The 16,262-nt window shown below is 36.5% G+C and overlaps 2 protein-coding genes and 2 pseudogenes across 3 annotated transcripts; 3 read left to right on the plus strand and 1 right to left on the minus strand.

Annotated features, from left to right (window-relative positions):
* Window positions 1–2,076: 2,076 nt before the first annotated feature.
* Window positions 2,077–3,790, plus strand: LOC143599011 (conserved oligomeric Golgi complex subunit 4-like; annotated as a pseudogene).
* A 4,855-nt stretch (window positions 3,791–8,645) lies between these two features.
* LOC143599014 (WUSCHEL-related homeobox 8-like) lies at window positions 8,646–11,561 on the plus strand (annotated as a pseudogene). Its single transcript, XR_013147226.1, has 3 exons — window positions 8,646–8,820; window positions 9,996–10,507; window positions 11,164–11,561. The product of XR_013147226.1 is annotated as a WUSCHEL-related homeobox 8-like (transcript).
* Window positions 11,562–13,542: 1,981 nt separating this feature from the next.
* Window positions 13,543–14,155, plus strand: LOC143599012 (uncharacterized). Its single transcript, XM_077077082.1, has 2 exons — window positions 13,543–13,774; window positions 13,818–14,155. Exons 1-2 carry the CDS (start codon window positions 13,543–13,545, stop codon window positions 14,153–14,155), a joined length of 570 nt encoding a protein of 189 aa, XP_076933197.1.
* A 541-nt stretch (window positions 14,156–14,696) lies between these two features.
* LOC143599013 (serine protease SPPA, chloroplastic-like) lies at window positions 14,697–16,216 on the minus strand (the record flags this gene model as incomplete). The annotated part of the gene is made up of 6 exons (XM_077077083.1): window positions 14,697–15,024; window positions 15,360–15,503; window positions 15,583–15,670; window positions 15,747–15,849; window positions 15,925–16,079; window positions 16,147–16,216. Coding segments are annotated over 6 exons (776 nt in total), but the record flags the coding sequence as incomplete, so codon positions are not given.
* Window positions 16,217–16,262: the final 46 nt, after the last annotated feature.

The raw sequence follows: 16,262 nt of genomic DNA on the forward strand, positions 1-16,262 counted from the left end.
ATTTTCATTTTCAAAAACCTAAAAGAAAGGGTTGCTGTTTCATTTCAGCCCAAACCGACCTATGGACAATCCTATGAATAGTTTGTGTTATTTTCATATTCAATTATTTCGTGTATGTGCGGAATCCATAACCAGATAAGGTTGAAAGTTTCTGTTAAATGCAAGATTGTGTTATTTATAAAAGTTACCAAAGTTCTGTTGTTGTATAACAAAGTGACCAAATAAACTCATTTATATAGGGGCTAAACCACCAATTGAATATCTAGCATCACAACCGTCGTGGACGTCCACCACAAAAGCCTTCCACCGCCAAGAATTCTTGTATTAATAATAACCAGAAAATAAAGAAATGAGAAATAATCGACACAGTAAACCGGGCTTGTGTTTAACACAATTCTCTTAAACAGATTCTCGGTCTGTTCCCAGGGTACTTCGGTTCGAAACAGAATCGGTGCTCTGCCGGACTCGGACACTTGCCTGAAACGAAATCGGAAATAACACTGTTGCAATAGGAAGAAGATGAAGTGTGTGAATGAAGGAATGAAGGACTTGGACACTTGCCTGAAACGAAATCATAATCATTTTCTTAATGATGATTATTAATTGTATTGACTGGACCAGTTTTGAATTTCAAAAAATCGTCTCGGGTTTTCGGAGTTGCATTCGTGTCGAGTTCGATGAATTTCTAGTCCAGAAACCCAATTTTGCACCCCCACCCCACCGTGCGCACGCGTAGGACTTGTGGTAAAACATGTCATAAAGAATTTAAATAAGTGTAAGGGCTCTACCTTATAAACCATTCATTAATTTGTTCTCAATCCGATGTGGGACAAATATTACCACTTCCTTCATTCACACACTTAAAACTTCCAACAATTTTGTCTTTATTATGAGTTATTCATATGTTTACTTGGATGGTAAATTTGTTACATAAGCAATTTTAGTTTTTGAAACTTTGACTACACTAGAAAAGTTAAAATATTTCTTATATATACTACTTGGTGTAATTTTTCTTTCTCGAAAATAAATTCCTACTCCTAATTTAAACCATATATTACACACATTTATTTAGGTTTGAACATGAGACATCTTCTTTAAGAGGTATTTGTCTCTATCAAGTTAGTTAGCCCTACATCGCTACTGTTTGAGGTAATCATTTAGGAAATAAATATTATATCAAATTTCTGTTAGTAATTCATTAACTTTCCCATGTTTTCACGACTGTACCGGCCGGTTGAACCGGTCCAACCGGGATTCAGTGAGTGCGGCTGTCCGGTTCTGTATACTTAACTCTTTCATGAAACAGTCGGCCGGTTAGGAGCGATCTCCGGTTAAACCGGTTGACCGGATCGGACGGTTTTGGCTGTATCTGAAGAAAAAAATGACAAAGCGTAGTGAAAAAAATTCAAGAGATGGAAATTGAAATGTTGGGATGAAGAACTCGTTGTAGACTTTGAACCTTATACTCCGTTCCTGTAAATGCCAACTTAATTAATATGTCGTGCAATAACTCAATGACGTCAAAGAACGATAATTTTATTTTCAGTAGGATCGGTTTTGCCATTCAAAAGGGGGTGGCGGCGCAGCTTGTTGCCCGCTTACCTGCCTCTTTATTGTAATTGGATTCTTTTATTTGAAATGACAGATTAATGAAATTTAAAGAAAAAAAAATGTTGTATTCAACGGTGAATGACATTGAAAATGACAGATCAATATTGCTTTTGTGAAAGATATTGAAAAAATGGAAATTGTAGAAACCCCGCTTGAAATCACTATTGATGGAGTTTTAGATGTGATATGTAAGTGTATATAAGTGTGTGAGGTTTTTTTTTGTTATTCTCAGTGAGATGGCTATGAATAAGATGGAGTAAAAGAGAGTTGTATTATTATTTTTCATCCTGGCCCTTACAAAGATACATGCACACATATATAATATCCTAGGGGAATCTCTCCTCCGGACCGTTGCCCCTAGGGTTCTCTCTGTTGACCGCTGATCCTTCTGATTCAAACAGGAGACTCGCTATTATCCGTTGGACACTCTTTTCCCTCCAAGATTACGTCAACCTCACTCCTGCGATGCTCAGATCAACAAGGACAGGTCGGTTGTTGACCTTGGACCCTGTTTGGTGTACTTGGGCTGCTGGTGGGCTTGGTCTCTTGGGCCTAGTCTCTTCAGAAATGAAGAAGAAAGACGTTGCTAAGATGGTAGTTAAGTGCCCGCAGTTACTTGCAAAGCTTTGCAAGTTAGTTTGATGAAGAATAGTTTTTACTTTTTTAAAAGTGAAATGGGAAGACCATTGAAGGAATTGGTTGAGTTTCCTGACTTATGGGCTTGAATCAAGAATTAAACAAACCGCGGTACCGAAGATTGCAGCATAAGGGGATTAGATGTTCTTTATCTTGCTTTCTTAATTGTAGTGATCAAAGATTTGAAGAAAGATTGTATGTTGATTATGTTGAAAGTGAGATTGACGGGCCGAGGTTTGTTATGGGTGGGAAGTTGGATTTACCCGGTGGTCAAATGGTGTCGGATGATGAAGATGAAAGTGATGATGAAATACTTCATAGGCCCACGGTTTCGCTTTAGTTGTATGTGTATTTTTGATATACCAATGTATTGAGATTTTGTTGGTTTTTATTTTTTTAGTTATCAATCTTTAATATGACGTGTTCCTGGTTTTTTTTGGTTGTGAATTTGTGATATGATGGGAAGTTAACATGAAATTTGTAAGATGAGTAGTATAAACGGGTTAGGGTTAGTTTTAGTTGAACTCTCGAACAGAATCAGAGTCAGGTTAATTTCGTTGCGTGTTTGACCAATTTGTTTAAAGATATTGTGTTAGCAATTGAGGAGAATGAGGAGATTTTGAAAAGTTTGTGTGGAGAAGATGGAATTGTGTATGCAATCTGTGAGCTTCAAGAGGAGTGCGATTCTCGGGGCTCGTTGATATTGAAAAAGTATATGGAGTTTAGGAAGTTGACGTCGGAAATCAATTCTTACAAGAATGATCTGCTTTCTTCCGGTGAAGAAGGACCGGACCCTCGGGACATTGAGTTGTTTCTGGAAGAAATATTGTCACTTACGCAGTTAGGTGAGGATTATACTGGTTACATGGTTTCAAAGATTAAGGGGCTGAGTCATGTTGACCCGGAGTTGACTCCCCGAGCCACTAAAGCTTCCAGGAGCGGTAATTTCAGCAAAGTTATTATGTGATCTTCGAGGGTTTCTTCATGGTTGAAAATGCTAGGAAGGCGATAAAGATTGACGACATGTGATGGACAGCCTCACAACGTCCATGGTTGATGATGTGTTTTATGTGTTACAGAGCTGTTGTCGCAGGCCGATATCAACGTCCAATATTAATTCAGTTATTGCAGTGCTGTAAGTTTGCTTGGTGGTGAGTATAATGATGCTTTACAGCAGAAAATGAGTGAGCCGAATCTTGCTGGAAAGCTGTTTTTGGGTGGTGTTGTGCAGAAAACAGCCGTTGATATTGCTACTGCTTTGAATAATATGGATGCTAGCAGTGAGTATGCTCTTAAGTTGAGACATGAAATTGAAGCACAGTGTGCTGAGGTTAGTATTATTGTTATTTTGTGTTTCATAAATACTTGTTTAATAAATATAGGTTTTCATTTGTTGTTTCTTGATAAGAAAACGCTTTCATTTACTGAAATAGTTAAAAGATTAGCTAATGAATCTTTCAGTAGCCCGTTAGTTAGAGTTGACATGTTGGAATCCAATGTTGAATTGCAGGCCTGTAAACGAACCGAACCGAACGTTCATTGAACTGTTCGGTGGGAAAGTCGTTTATGTTTGTTTATTTAATAAATGAACGAGCATGAACAAAAAAATTTGTGCATTTAGTTAAACAAACCAACATCACCACATGTCTCGTTCGTTCGTTGTTCATTCAAGTTCGTGCGTATACGTTCATTTTGTTCATTAGTTTACGTTTGTTAATATATTCATTCAAACTTTTTAAGCCCGTTACAATTTAGCATAATTTTAATAACTTTTTAGGCCTCACACACATTTACTTTTAATTGGTTTTAGTTCAGTTATGCTCACTCGTATATGTTCACTCATTCTTGTTCGTTTACGTTCATGAATCGTTCGTTTATACTGTTAACGAACAAACATAAAATAACGCGAACACGTGCATTTTTTTAACGAAAACCTTTAGTTTATTTGTTCGTGTTCGATCGTTTGTTTGGTTAAAGTTAAATGGTCGAACATAAACATGCGCCTTTTGTGTTAGTTCGGTTCGTTTACAGGGCCATTGAATCATCATGATGTTTACTCATCTTCGTTTGTTTACGTTCATGAACCGTTCGTTCAATACTGTTAACGAAGGAACATAAACTAACACGAGCACATGCATTTTCTTAAGGTACAAACACGAACAAGAAACCTGTTAGTTTATGACTGCCAACAACTACGACTCGTTTGTTCATTTGGTCATCGACTTCATTGTAAAACGGCTCGAAGTTATCATGATGCAAAAACGGTTCAGCCAGCTTGGTGGCCTGCTACTGGACTGAGACGTGAGGGCTCTGGTTAGCCACTTTTCAAGCATGACTCAACGGACCGTTAGAGATAGGTTTGCTAGGCTAACCCAAATGGCAACAATTCTTAACTTGGAGAAGGTGTCTGAGATTTTGCTCTTAAGTTGTGATTTTAGATTTTTTAAAGAGAGATTCTATTCAATTTGTAACAAGTGCATTGTTCATATGCGCCATTATCTATGCTTGCAGTACGTTTTACTATGATAAACCTTGTACTTTGTTTTACCTTATGTGGCTGGTTTACATCTCTTGGCTGCATTTAAATGTTTTTAAACCCGGACCGGTCTCCATGCCAACAGCATAAGCAGAGTTGAACCGCTTTCAAAAACGTTCGTTTATTAATCTTCCTGTTTAGATTAATCTTCTAATAAACCAAGTTCGTAAACTGTGGCCGAATTTTAAACCGTGCACACGGATAGTTCAAATGTGAAACTGCTTTTACATATCCTTTTTAAGTCTCATTCATACATGTTCATTTGAGCATATCTTGACTTCCTATAAACTCTAGTAAAAAAGAAACTCTAACTCATAATTTATTAAGTGTGTAAGCTTTGGGTACGTTTGAGGCTTTAGCCAAATTGGTTAGTTGAAAATAATATTGATCTATTCATGAAATTCTTTTTCAAACTAAGTTTTTATTTTCAAACAACTTATGATACTTCACTTATGCACTTATGCTTTTAATCTTACTTCTATCAACTCGTAATCTTTTTTATCTATGTTTTCCAGTCAACTCATTTTTTAATTTCTTCTAAACAATTCCTTTATACTTCTTTTTTTCTACATTTAACCCACTATAGTTCTTTACTTTATTTATTTTTTCATCTTGTTATACTTTATATTTTATTTTCTTAATCAACTTATCTTACATCTTTTTGGAAAATACACTTTGTGATAAAATATTGTAAAATATGTCAAGCACAAACTAAAAGCTAGAATCATGCCGGATAAAGTTTGAGACATCGATCCCAAAGCCTTCAGAGTATCTTTTTGATAAGCGCCTCTATTTGTATGAGGAATTCGCTTTTAATAGATCTCGCCTAGCCTTCTGGTCTTTCTGTTGTCGCCTTCCGATCCACGGGAGTATACAATGACAACTTCCAGACAAAATGGAATAAGAAACATTAAGAAACTTCAAGCAAATATTAGTGCTTAACATAGTACTAGTATCGATATAAAAAACAAACTAGAAGAATGTCAATAAACTCATCCCCTAAGTAGGGATGAGTGGTTTGATTATGGTGAAAACCAATACGTGACTGTCTCTAGTTTAAGTTATGACAAAGAAAAACTATGTTGATGTGTTGGTTAATAAAACAATTGCGAGAATAAAATAAAATTGGAGATTCTTCGTATATAGATGCTTTAATTAATAAAAGAGAATGTTGCAAAAGTTGCTATGTTATTCTAATTCTCTATCTTCTATTATGGTGGCGTTGACATGTAAACAAGTGAATAAAGGTATTTGTTTGGTAACTGCTGTCATTGTCTTTGCTACTTACTATAACTTTAGTTTGCGCTATGATAACCACTCTCTTATCAGGTAAAGTCTAAATTCACTCATGACAATACTCAGTTTTCTCCCTCTGAATAAGATATTGATGTTCGAAGTTGGTTATTAAGTTTTATTTTCCTTTATGAAAACCGCAAATAAAGTTTTGCTTGTATCTTGAGATGGGTTGAGACAAAAGTGGTGTGTAAAAGGGAAGTGTCGAGTCAAGGATGGTCAAATGGGTCTTGTAACAACGATAGTCGAATGAGTCTTGTAACAACAGCCAATTTTTAATCGATTAAAACCATCCAAAAAGCATTTAACGTGCTTAATATAATTGAGTGACAAGGATTTAATATTGTTAAGTGAGTTGGAGAACATATCTTTGATGAGCTTGAAGACGCACAAAAGGTTACAAAGGAACGTGTCACATGGGAACGCGTGGAAGAAGCAAACCGTTATAAGAAGGGACCACTTTGGTAACGTGACAGAAGACAAAAAGAATGTGAAAAAATCTTCACCAACAGAAGAAGAGATGTCTTAATCAATCCGTTGAAAGGGAACCTCACAAAATATTCAAATGCCATGTACCTTGTAAAAATTAAGTTAAGCAATAGAGAGCAAGATTGATTAAGACATAGTCTTTAAACACCCGAGTTTGGAGGTCTTGAGTTTAAGTCCCACACACGACAATAATTAAAAAATGGTTGTCAAAAAAAAAAATCTTGTACTTAAAATGTGTGATATCAACTTGTACTTTGCACATTCTTAGTACAATCAACGACCGCTTCTTTGTTATTATCATTTATTGAGTTTCACTAACTTTTAAAGTCTATACAAACAAGGTATCTAGTGATACCAAAAACTAATGAAACACATGCACCGAAAAATACATAAACGGAGGCCACAGTTTCACTATTTTTTTGTTTTTTAAGTTGTGAATAAGCCTTATGTAAATCTCATGTTTTGGAATATCATCGTACCTGTCGCACAACTATGTTAAATGTTTTACATAGTTGTGTACCGGAGTGCCGTTTGGGATGGCATGGGTGACCGGTAATGAACATGTCAAGAAGTTTATCATGAAACAATAGGCCGATAGATCAGGTGTGTCCAATCTAAAAGTTTGCAGCCAAAGTAACATAAACCTAGTTTGTTGTTCGTATAGAAGAGACATGAAGGTTCAATTTGGTTTCTTAATACTTCTCGTTCACTGTTATTAATAAGAAGATTAATTGGTTTTTGTTGGTCAAACCAATACAAAATTGAATCCAAGATTTGCAGCAAAAGAATTTGAGGTTTTTTACTCTTGTTCGTAAAGCTCAGAACAAGCCAAGAAGCAATATTTGGTTTTCTTAGAGACAAGTTTATAATCTCGGTTTGAAGGAAGGTGTGTTCGGGTTCCGATCGTGAACGAGTTGTGACTTGTTTGTCGGCTTAGTGATTGAACCGATCGAAATTGAAGGAAGCGAATGCCGGCTGTTTTAGTTCGTTTAAAACAGAGAAACGGATCGAACAAAGGTGAGGAACCTTGAAGTTGATCCAAGTTGATCAAGGGAAACGAAGACCGGATGTTTTAGTTCGTTTAGAACAGAGAAACCGATCGAACAAAGGTGAGTCCATGTTCCGATCGCGGTGAGTTTCCGGTCAAACCGATTGCTGTGAGGTTATGGTCGAACGATGGGGTGTCCGTGTTCCGATCGCGGTACGTTCTTGATTGAAATTTGAAAGTGTCTAGATTTGATCGCGACAAGGGTCCGATCGAAGGGTAGGTTGAATTCAATCATAGGAGAAAAGCAACCTTGGATCGCTGACATGATCAAGAACATGTGAACATGTAGCAGGTAAACATATATGTGTTTGTGAAACTTGGCAACGAACAAAGAAAGGGAGAATTTGGTTTCCCATGCATTACAAGGAAGTTTATAGTTGGCAAATAGGCAAAGTTGTTGTTGCATGTATTATCTCACTAATTCGTTGCTTAAGGGTAGCATATATGTTTTTGTCGGGTACTATTTTGATGGCCCGATTCACGTATCTTGCTTTGGTATTTAACTTTGATATTACAAAATGAAATTGTACTTGCGATGGAAATGTAAACAATCACAAATGAAACCATTTGGTTAGACAAGTGTGGTTACTGTGGACTTGCAAAATTCGATTAGATTCATATTGGAACATTTAACATAATAATCAGTCACTAAAACATGGCAGGCTTTAACTAAAATTAAGGAAACCGACAATTGTCACCCCGCCAACTTGTTGTTTTTAAACAAAAACATAAAACAATATTAAATATTTCAATCAAACCTTAAAATGACAAAACATAATAATGGTATTAAATGTAAATATAGAAACAAAGAAAAAAAGAGCGTTGATTGGGGGCTAAAATCACGGCAGTCAGTCGGTCCAAGAAGACCATTATATTATTATTATTATTACTATGTCTTTTGTCTTTATTGACCGCCATTTTCATTCTTTATTTTTCTTCTTTTTCATCACTTTTCCCCCATTCTTTAATTAGTTAATATTCATTCATTCACCTTCTTCTACTCCAGTCTTGTGTTTTTGTGTTCTAGGAGTTATGGAGCAAGATGAAGGAAATAATATTAATAATAATGGAAATGGAGGGATGTTTGTGAAAGTCATGACTGATGAACAAATGGAAGTTCTTCGGAAACAAATTGCTATTTATGCTACTATCTGTGAACATCTTGTTGAATTGCACAAATCATTAACTTCTCATCATGATCTTGCAGGTTGGTTGCTTGCTTCATGCTTTTTGTGTCAATTGATTTTAGGGTTTTTTTATGAAAACTATTATTTGTCTTTTTTTTATAAATATTTTAGGGTTTTTTAATATTTTAGCGTGGTTGGTTGGTTCATGGTTTTTGTTTGAATTGATTGTTAATATGGTGTCAAATGTGATCCATTGGATGATAATAAAATGTATATAATGGTTCAAATGAAAAAAGGAAAATGATTGAAACGAGTCAAAACGGTAGACGAGGTTTTTCTTATGGAACAAGAAAAACCGAATAAAGTTTTTGTATTTTTATTTTTTTAGTTTTTGATTTAGATTTCAAGTTTTGATTTTTTAATTATTTTTTTTAAATTTTGTACAGAGGGGTTTTTAAATCTCAAGCCCATTTTAACCTATTTCGAAAACCCCTCGTTAAAAGTTAAAAAAATAATTAAAAAATCATTACTTGAAATATAAATCAAAAACTAAAAAAGTAAAGGTACTAAAAATTTCTTTTGTTTTTCTCGTTTCATAAATAAATAAATAATAACAACCTTGAGAAATGTCAACCCGTTTTGACCCGTTTCAATCATTTTCTTTTTTTAGTTTGACCTATTCTGACCCATTATATATGTTTTATTACAATCCATTTAACCCGATGGGTCACATTTGCACCCCTAATTATGAATATTTGTGTTTTTTTAGAAAACGGCTATATTTTGTTTCTAGGTTCTTTGTTATCTTAGATAGCAAATTCAGTGTCTTTTGTTGCTTGGGTTGCCACGTGCAGGTGTTTTGTCTTTAGAGAATTGAGTGCTACAAGAGAAAATCCGATCCTTTGATTTGGCAACCGAAACAATGTTACGCTAAGATAACGAAGAATTCATGATGAAATCAAGGCTTTTGAGGCAACCTGTTCCTTTTTTAATAAAAAAAGTTACATCAACGCTTTCTTTTAGATCGGTTACTGAACCGCTAATCACTCGTTTTTGTCGACTAAAACATGTTTTTGCTAAATTTTATGACACCTACTTAACTACCAAACCTTCCAAGTTATATTATCTTTAGTTAGCAGAATTTAGGGAATTTTGACTTCATTACCCGGTCAAAATGATTATGTGGTGACATTGACCATGTTGACTTTTCTTTTTCCCCTTAAAACCTATTAACTTGATTACTATTTTCTTGCAGGGGTTAGACTCGGGAACATATACAACGATCCGTTGGTGGCATCTGGCGGCCACAAATTCTCTGGTCGCCAACGCTGGACCCCAACACCCGTTCAACTTCAAATTCTCGAGCGTCTTTTCGACCAAGGAAACGGGACACAAGCAAACAAAAAATCAAAGAAATAACATCCGAATTATCACAACACGGTCGGATTTCTGAGACTAATGTTTATAACTGGTTCCAAAACAGGCGGGCCAGGTCCAAGAGGAAGCAACAAGTATCTGCACCTAATAATAATAATAATAATAATAATAATAATAATGGCGACTCTGAAGTTGAAACCGAAGTCGAGTCACCTAAACCACAACAGAACTCAGTATCAACGCCTGATGATAACACGTGTTTTCAGACTCCGAATATTATGTGTTCGGTGGATCAACGTGCCAACAAAGTTAAGCCCGTTTTCCCGTCTGAGGCTAGCTCGAACCCTGCGGGCCAAATGTCGTATTATGGAAGTATGCTGTCGAATCCCAGTAAGTATGCAATCAGAAAATGTGTTTACTGAAGTGTTTTCATTGTAAACGGGTAGGGTAGGGTCGAGCCTGGCTTGGCTTGTTGTTTATTTATAAATTATTTATATATAGTATATACATATTAATATTTTTTTATATATATTTTAGTTATAGGAGTCATTACTATATAAATATATATTTATTAAAAATAATAGACTCCTTTAGGCTTGCGAGTCAATTGAGCGCGTTAAATGAATAATCTTGGGCTAGTCTCGGCTATTAGTTATTAATATTAATTTAATATATTAAATAATAATAGACTTGTGTAGGCTCGCTAGCCGGCTTGAGCCTGTGAAGCAAAATTCGGGATCGACTTGTCTACTATTTATTATATTGATTATATTATATACATTTATAACTATAATTTTTATATAATATAAATTGTTTAGTTGTTTTTGTTGAATAGTTATTATATTTTTTCAATATAGATTTAATATATGAAATAAGCTTGTATACAAATAGGCTCGTGAGCCAAGTTGAGCTCATTAAGTGAAGTTCGGGCTCGTTTAAGCTTGACTAGATTTGAGCTTTTAACGATCTGAACTCGAGTGGCTCACGAGCAGCTTGGCTCGTTTACACCACTAGTTAGCAATATTTAGAATGTACAACATTCATAGCATCTGTTACAATCTTTAATGCAGGAATGGACCGTATAATCGGGAAGATGGAAGTTCCAGGGAGCTACCAATCATATATGCAAGGTGATGAATACAATATGACAGGCTAAAGGTACTTCCTTGACACGCAAGTATAGACGTAACACGTTGATAGGTTATGAATCTTTGGTGATCGTTTCTTGTACTTCACTCTTCGTGTTTTGCGGACGATATATATGCATAGTATGTGTTTCTTGTTTAGTACGGTGTTCGATAAAACAATCTGTTAACGGTTTTTCCAACTGTTCTTATTTATATATATAGTTGTGTTTTTGGATTTGGGTCGACAGCAATCGGTTTGGACTGAGAAGTTCTAGCGCCAAGTCCAACCGGGCTATCGGTTATTAGTTAGTGTTGCTGATTATTTTGTAACAAGAAGTTGATATATATGTAGTTACTAGACCCGAGAGTGTTCCTGACTCAGTCGAGTTGGCTCGGTTGTTGGATGATTCATTGAAGGTCAAGAATTTTTTACCTGAATGGCCGGTCAGCAGCATACAGCTCAGCATACTTGTTGAAACCAATCTTTTCATACAGTTTCCCCAAATTGAACTTAGCTGCAACAAACTTTGTCAGAATTTAAAACTTGACTCCAAATTTTAAGGGAAACAATTGCAGGATATTGTAATGGACCTGCGACAAAGCCGATTGAACCGGTCAAAGTAAGATTCTCTGAGACTATAGTCCCTGCTGCCATGGCCATGTAGTTTCCTCCGCTAGCTGCCATATCAACCATTGATGCAACTACTGGCTTAGATTCAACCAATAGTTTAATTTCCCTCCATATCCTACAAAAAATTGATTTTTTTAAACCGTTCGGTTTCAGTTTTTTCGGTTTTTGGTTATAGGGTCCGGTTTTGGATGCGGTTTTTTCGGTTTTGCTAATCCAACCAAAACATTTTAGGCATAAAAAAAACACTTGACCAAAGTTTTTAAAATTGGGAATGATATTTTTTTCTTTAAACTAATGATTAATAGAATATTGAATATTTGGGCTTCAAATGTTAAAAGCTAAGCAAAGACACATTTAAAATCAAAACTAAAACTAAAAGTACTAGTATTATTAGTTATTAACCAGATGTAGCAATCAGATATATCTTTTATTAACCATATCTTAAAACTAAACAAATGATTGTCGGTAGATTTTGTGTTAATGGTTAAGGCTAAGATATTATGGTTATTTCAATGTTTTGGTTATTTCGGTTCGGTTCGGCCTTTTCGGTTCTTAACAAAATACAAAACCGAACCAAAACCAATATTTCGGTTTTTGCTAAAGTTCAAAACTAAACCGTCAGATTCTAATTCGGTTTGGTTTTTTGGTTTTATCGGTTTTGGTTCGGGTTTTTTCGGTTTTGTGCACACCCCTAACTTCAATTGAGTGACGAAGGTTTAAATTAATATTGTTAAGCGAGTTGGAGAACATATCTTTGATGAGGCTTGAAGACGCATGAAAGGTTACAAACTTACAATGGAATGTACCACATTGGAACATCGCCGAACCCTTCTAAAAGCATGCAGTTATAAGAAGGGATCATTTTGATAACATGGTAGAAGACAAAAAAAAATGTGAGAAAATCATCACCAATAGAGGAAGTGATGTCACAAATTATTGGAAGGGGACCCCACAAAATATTCATTTAAGGTTTCTACAAAATTTTCATTTAAGGTACTATAAATACCATGTACCTTGTAAGAAGTATTTTAAGTAATAGAAAACGAGCTTTAAAACACATGGGTTTGGACGTCTTGGGTTTAAGTCCCATAAATAACAAAGAATAAAAGAAATTAGCCGTTCAAAAAAAAAAAGAAACATGTACTGTGATATTATCTTGTAATTTATACATTCTTAATAGGGATGAGCACGGTACCGTACCGGTACCGAAAATACCGATCCCAAAATTCACTAATTCTTGGTACCGGTACCGGGATTATACCGGTACCGAGGGTAAAAAATCGGGAAATACCGGTAACGTACCGTACTGGTCCCGAAACTTAAAACTTTGGTACCGATTCAGTCGGTACCGGTACCAAGCATTATGTTATGTTCAATATCGTATTTGTGTTTTCGGCGAACTTATTTCATGAAGTTGATGTCACTATAGAAAGGGGGTTGATTTCCTACAAAAATTTCTGACGCGCATATAAGATTCGTTTCCCACTACAAAGGAAAAAACAAACTTGCACACAACATAACAAACTTGCACACAACATAACAAACCTACACAACATTGGATAACGTCGCAATGTTATGTTAGGACACACTTCCACCATAAGTCACCCACCTAGGCATTGGCACGTGGTCTTTTCGCCTTCGGGTGCTCTTGCTTATTCCATTTTCATATGTTATGGCGAGATGCATTGGAGATTAATGCACTTAACGCTGACGGAGACGAAAGCTTCATGCTTTCGTTTCCTGAAATCCCCAAGTCGCTGAAGCTTCCTTGGTGGCAGCTGTCATTGGCGTGGCGGAATTATAAAAAAGGTGAACCGGGCTTTGAATCTTTTAGAAAGGGTGTTTTGGATAATATGACCAGTTGGGGTATTGTGTACAAAACATTTGAAGGTTTGGAAGGTGACTATATTGGTTATCTGAAGAAACAAACGGCCCATGACAGGGTTTGGGCAGTGGGCCCATTACTACCCGACAGACATGGCCCGACGAGTAGCACAGGACGTGGTAGATCGAGTGCAATGCCACCAAATGATCCGCTCATGTGGTTGGCCCAAAAGCGTGACGACTCGGTTGGGTGTTGGGGGGCGGGTTTGTGTTGGTGGGCCCGAGAGTGTTCCTGACTCAGTCGAGTTGGCTCGGTTGTTGGATGAGTCATTGAAGGTTGGCACGCCCGAGAGGGTTAAAGTTAAGGAGCTCAGCCGAGCAGCCACTAATGCGGTCAAAGAAGGAGCATCATCAAGGGACTTGAACACATTCGTGAAGCTTTTATCTGAGCTCTAATATTATTAATGATTCACGCATCGCATTAATGTATATATGTGTGAACCCTCGGGTGGGCAAAAGTAAAATTGCACTAATTTTAACGTTATTTTACTAATCTCGTGAAAATAACGTTAAAAGTGGCAGAAGGTTAATCAGGCATCATGTGGTGGCGTTGATAGCCGAAAGACAATGGTACATGCACCAATCAGCCGGTGTCCCGATGATTGAGTGCTATGTGCCTTATGTCCAAGGCTTGATGCAAAACTACTATCGAGCCGGGGGTCTCATCGGAAGCAGCCTCTCTATCCCTATGGGGTAGGGGTAAGGCTGTCTACATCTTACCCTCCTCAGACCCTACCATAGCTTGGCTATTGGTGGGATATACTGAGTACGATGATGATGATGATGATGATGATGATGATGATGATGATGCATCGCATTAAGTAATAGATGTAAGAGTAGCAGAGAGATAAATAGCAGCAGTTTCAATAATTTTACTCACATATTTTCAAAAGCTAGTGTTGATTTGCAAGATTTAGTTACAATTGTTTTTCATAAGATTTAACTTACACGACGTTTTGTATATATGAAACAGAACCAATAAACTTATTGACTGTTAGTTTTGGCATTATGAACTCGAATAAACATCGAAATAATTAGGGCACCTGAGATCAAACAGAAGTTAGGTAATCTTTTAGCAAACCAAATGAAGATCCTTCTGACCCATCAAACATTATTCCATCCATCCGGGCTTGCACTCCATCACACGTCGCAGAATCATTCTGCAGATGCTTTAGTGTTGTGTCTATCCCAACTGCTGAACTCAGCATGCTAAAAATGATATTTTGTAAAGAGAATGATGGTTTTGACATCTCGACCAGAGTAACCTAATGACACGATCAACAAATCAACAATATTGCTATAACAAATATATGGGTCGTATGTTAGCATGTTGCTTGACAGAAGTAGCAATTTCAACCCATTTCAACCAGATCCTTTTTGACCAGATACCGTTTTGATATAAACCAAATTGACACCTTTTTAAAAGTGCCCGTTTTGACCCAAAACCAATTTGTTCAGAACCTGTTTTCACCTGAGCCCGTTTTGGCCCGTCACCAACCTGGCCCGACCCACACGTTACACTCTCTCCGTCATGTGAAAAAATGAAATAGTTCAAACTTGACGAACATAGAGAGCAAACAGAGAGCACAATGAAACAAACCTTTTTGCTGTGAGGAATGTTGGCCTTGTGTTTGGCAATAGCAACAGCCCGCGAAAACCCTCCAATCGCATCAACTAAACCACACGAAGCAGCATCACTACCACTCCATACCCTCCCTTGGGCAATCTCCTCCATCTTATCCACCTGCACTCGTCACCACTTCGTTGCTAATTGCGTAAAATCTAAAAATTATTATAAACCATATAATCAAGTTACCACATACACTCATTGATCTTGAATGGGCTGCATTGTCACGAAACCGTTTATACATATTCTCAGCACGTTCTGCAAACAGCTTCTCTTCATCAGGTCTGCATGGAGATTTGCAAAGTGGTTAGGACTTTAGAAAACTTCAAAATTGTTTATTATGGTCAAGAATCCTCTCACCTGAATGGCCGGTCAGCAGCATACAGCTCAGCATACTGTCCCTTCGATATAATTTCTTTGTTGAAACCAATCTTTTCATACAGTTTTCCCAAATTGGGCTTAGCTGCAACAAACTTAGTCAGAATTTAAAACTTAACTCCAAATTTAAGGAAAATAATTGTAGGATATCGTAATGGACCTGCGACAACACCAATTGAACCGGTCAAAGTAAGATTCTCAGAGACTATAGTCCCTGCTGCCATTGCCATGTAGTATCCTCCACTAGCTGCCATGTCAACCATTGATGCAACTACCGGCTTAGATTCAGCCAATAGTTTAATTTCCCTCCATATCCTACAGAAAATTGAATATAAGCCTAGCAAAGGGTGTATCTGAAACAAATATACTTCAAATCACTTACAAGTCAGAAGCAAGAACATCACCCCCCGGGCTATCAATTCGGATGATAACAGCCTTATATTTTTTTGAATCTGAAATGTAAACAAAAACCAAAGTCCATAAACATGAATCTAAAAC

The sequence above is a fragment of the Bidens hawaiensis genome, unplaced genomic scaffold (genome assembly GCF_021521415.1).
Source record: "Bidens hawaiensis isolate Kalapana, Puna unplaced genomic scaffold, B.hawaiensis_p1.1 tig00051382_1, whole genome shotgun sequence".
NCBI lineage: Eukaryota > Viridiplantae > Streptophyta > Magnoliopsida > Asterales > Asteraceae > Bidens > Bidens hawaiensis.

Bases quoted from the DNA above. Each gene is read 5' to 3' on its own strand.
- LOC143599012 (XM_077077082.1), top strand. From the start codon at position 13,543: ATGTTATGGCGAGATGCATTGGAGATTAATGCACTTAACGCTGACGGA. The intron at 13,775-13,817 runs GTGACTATATTG...GGCCCATGACAG, and splicing joins AACATTTGAAGGTTTGGAAG to GGTTTGGGCAGTGGGCCCAT.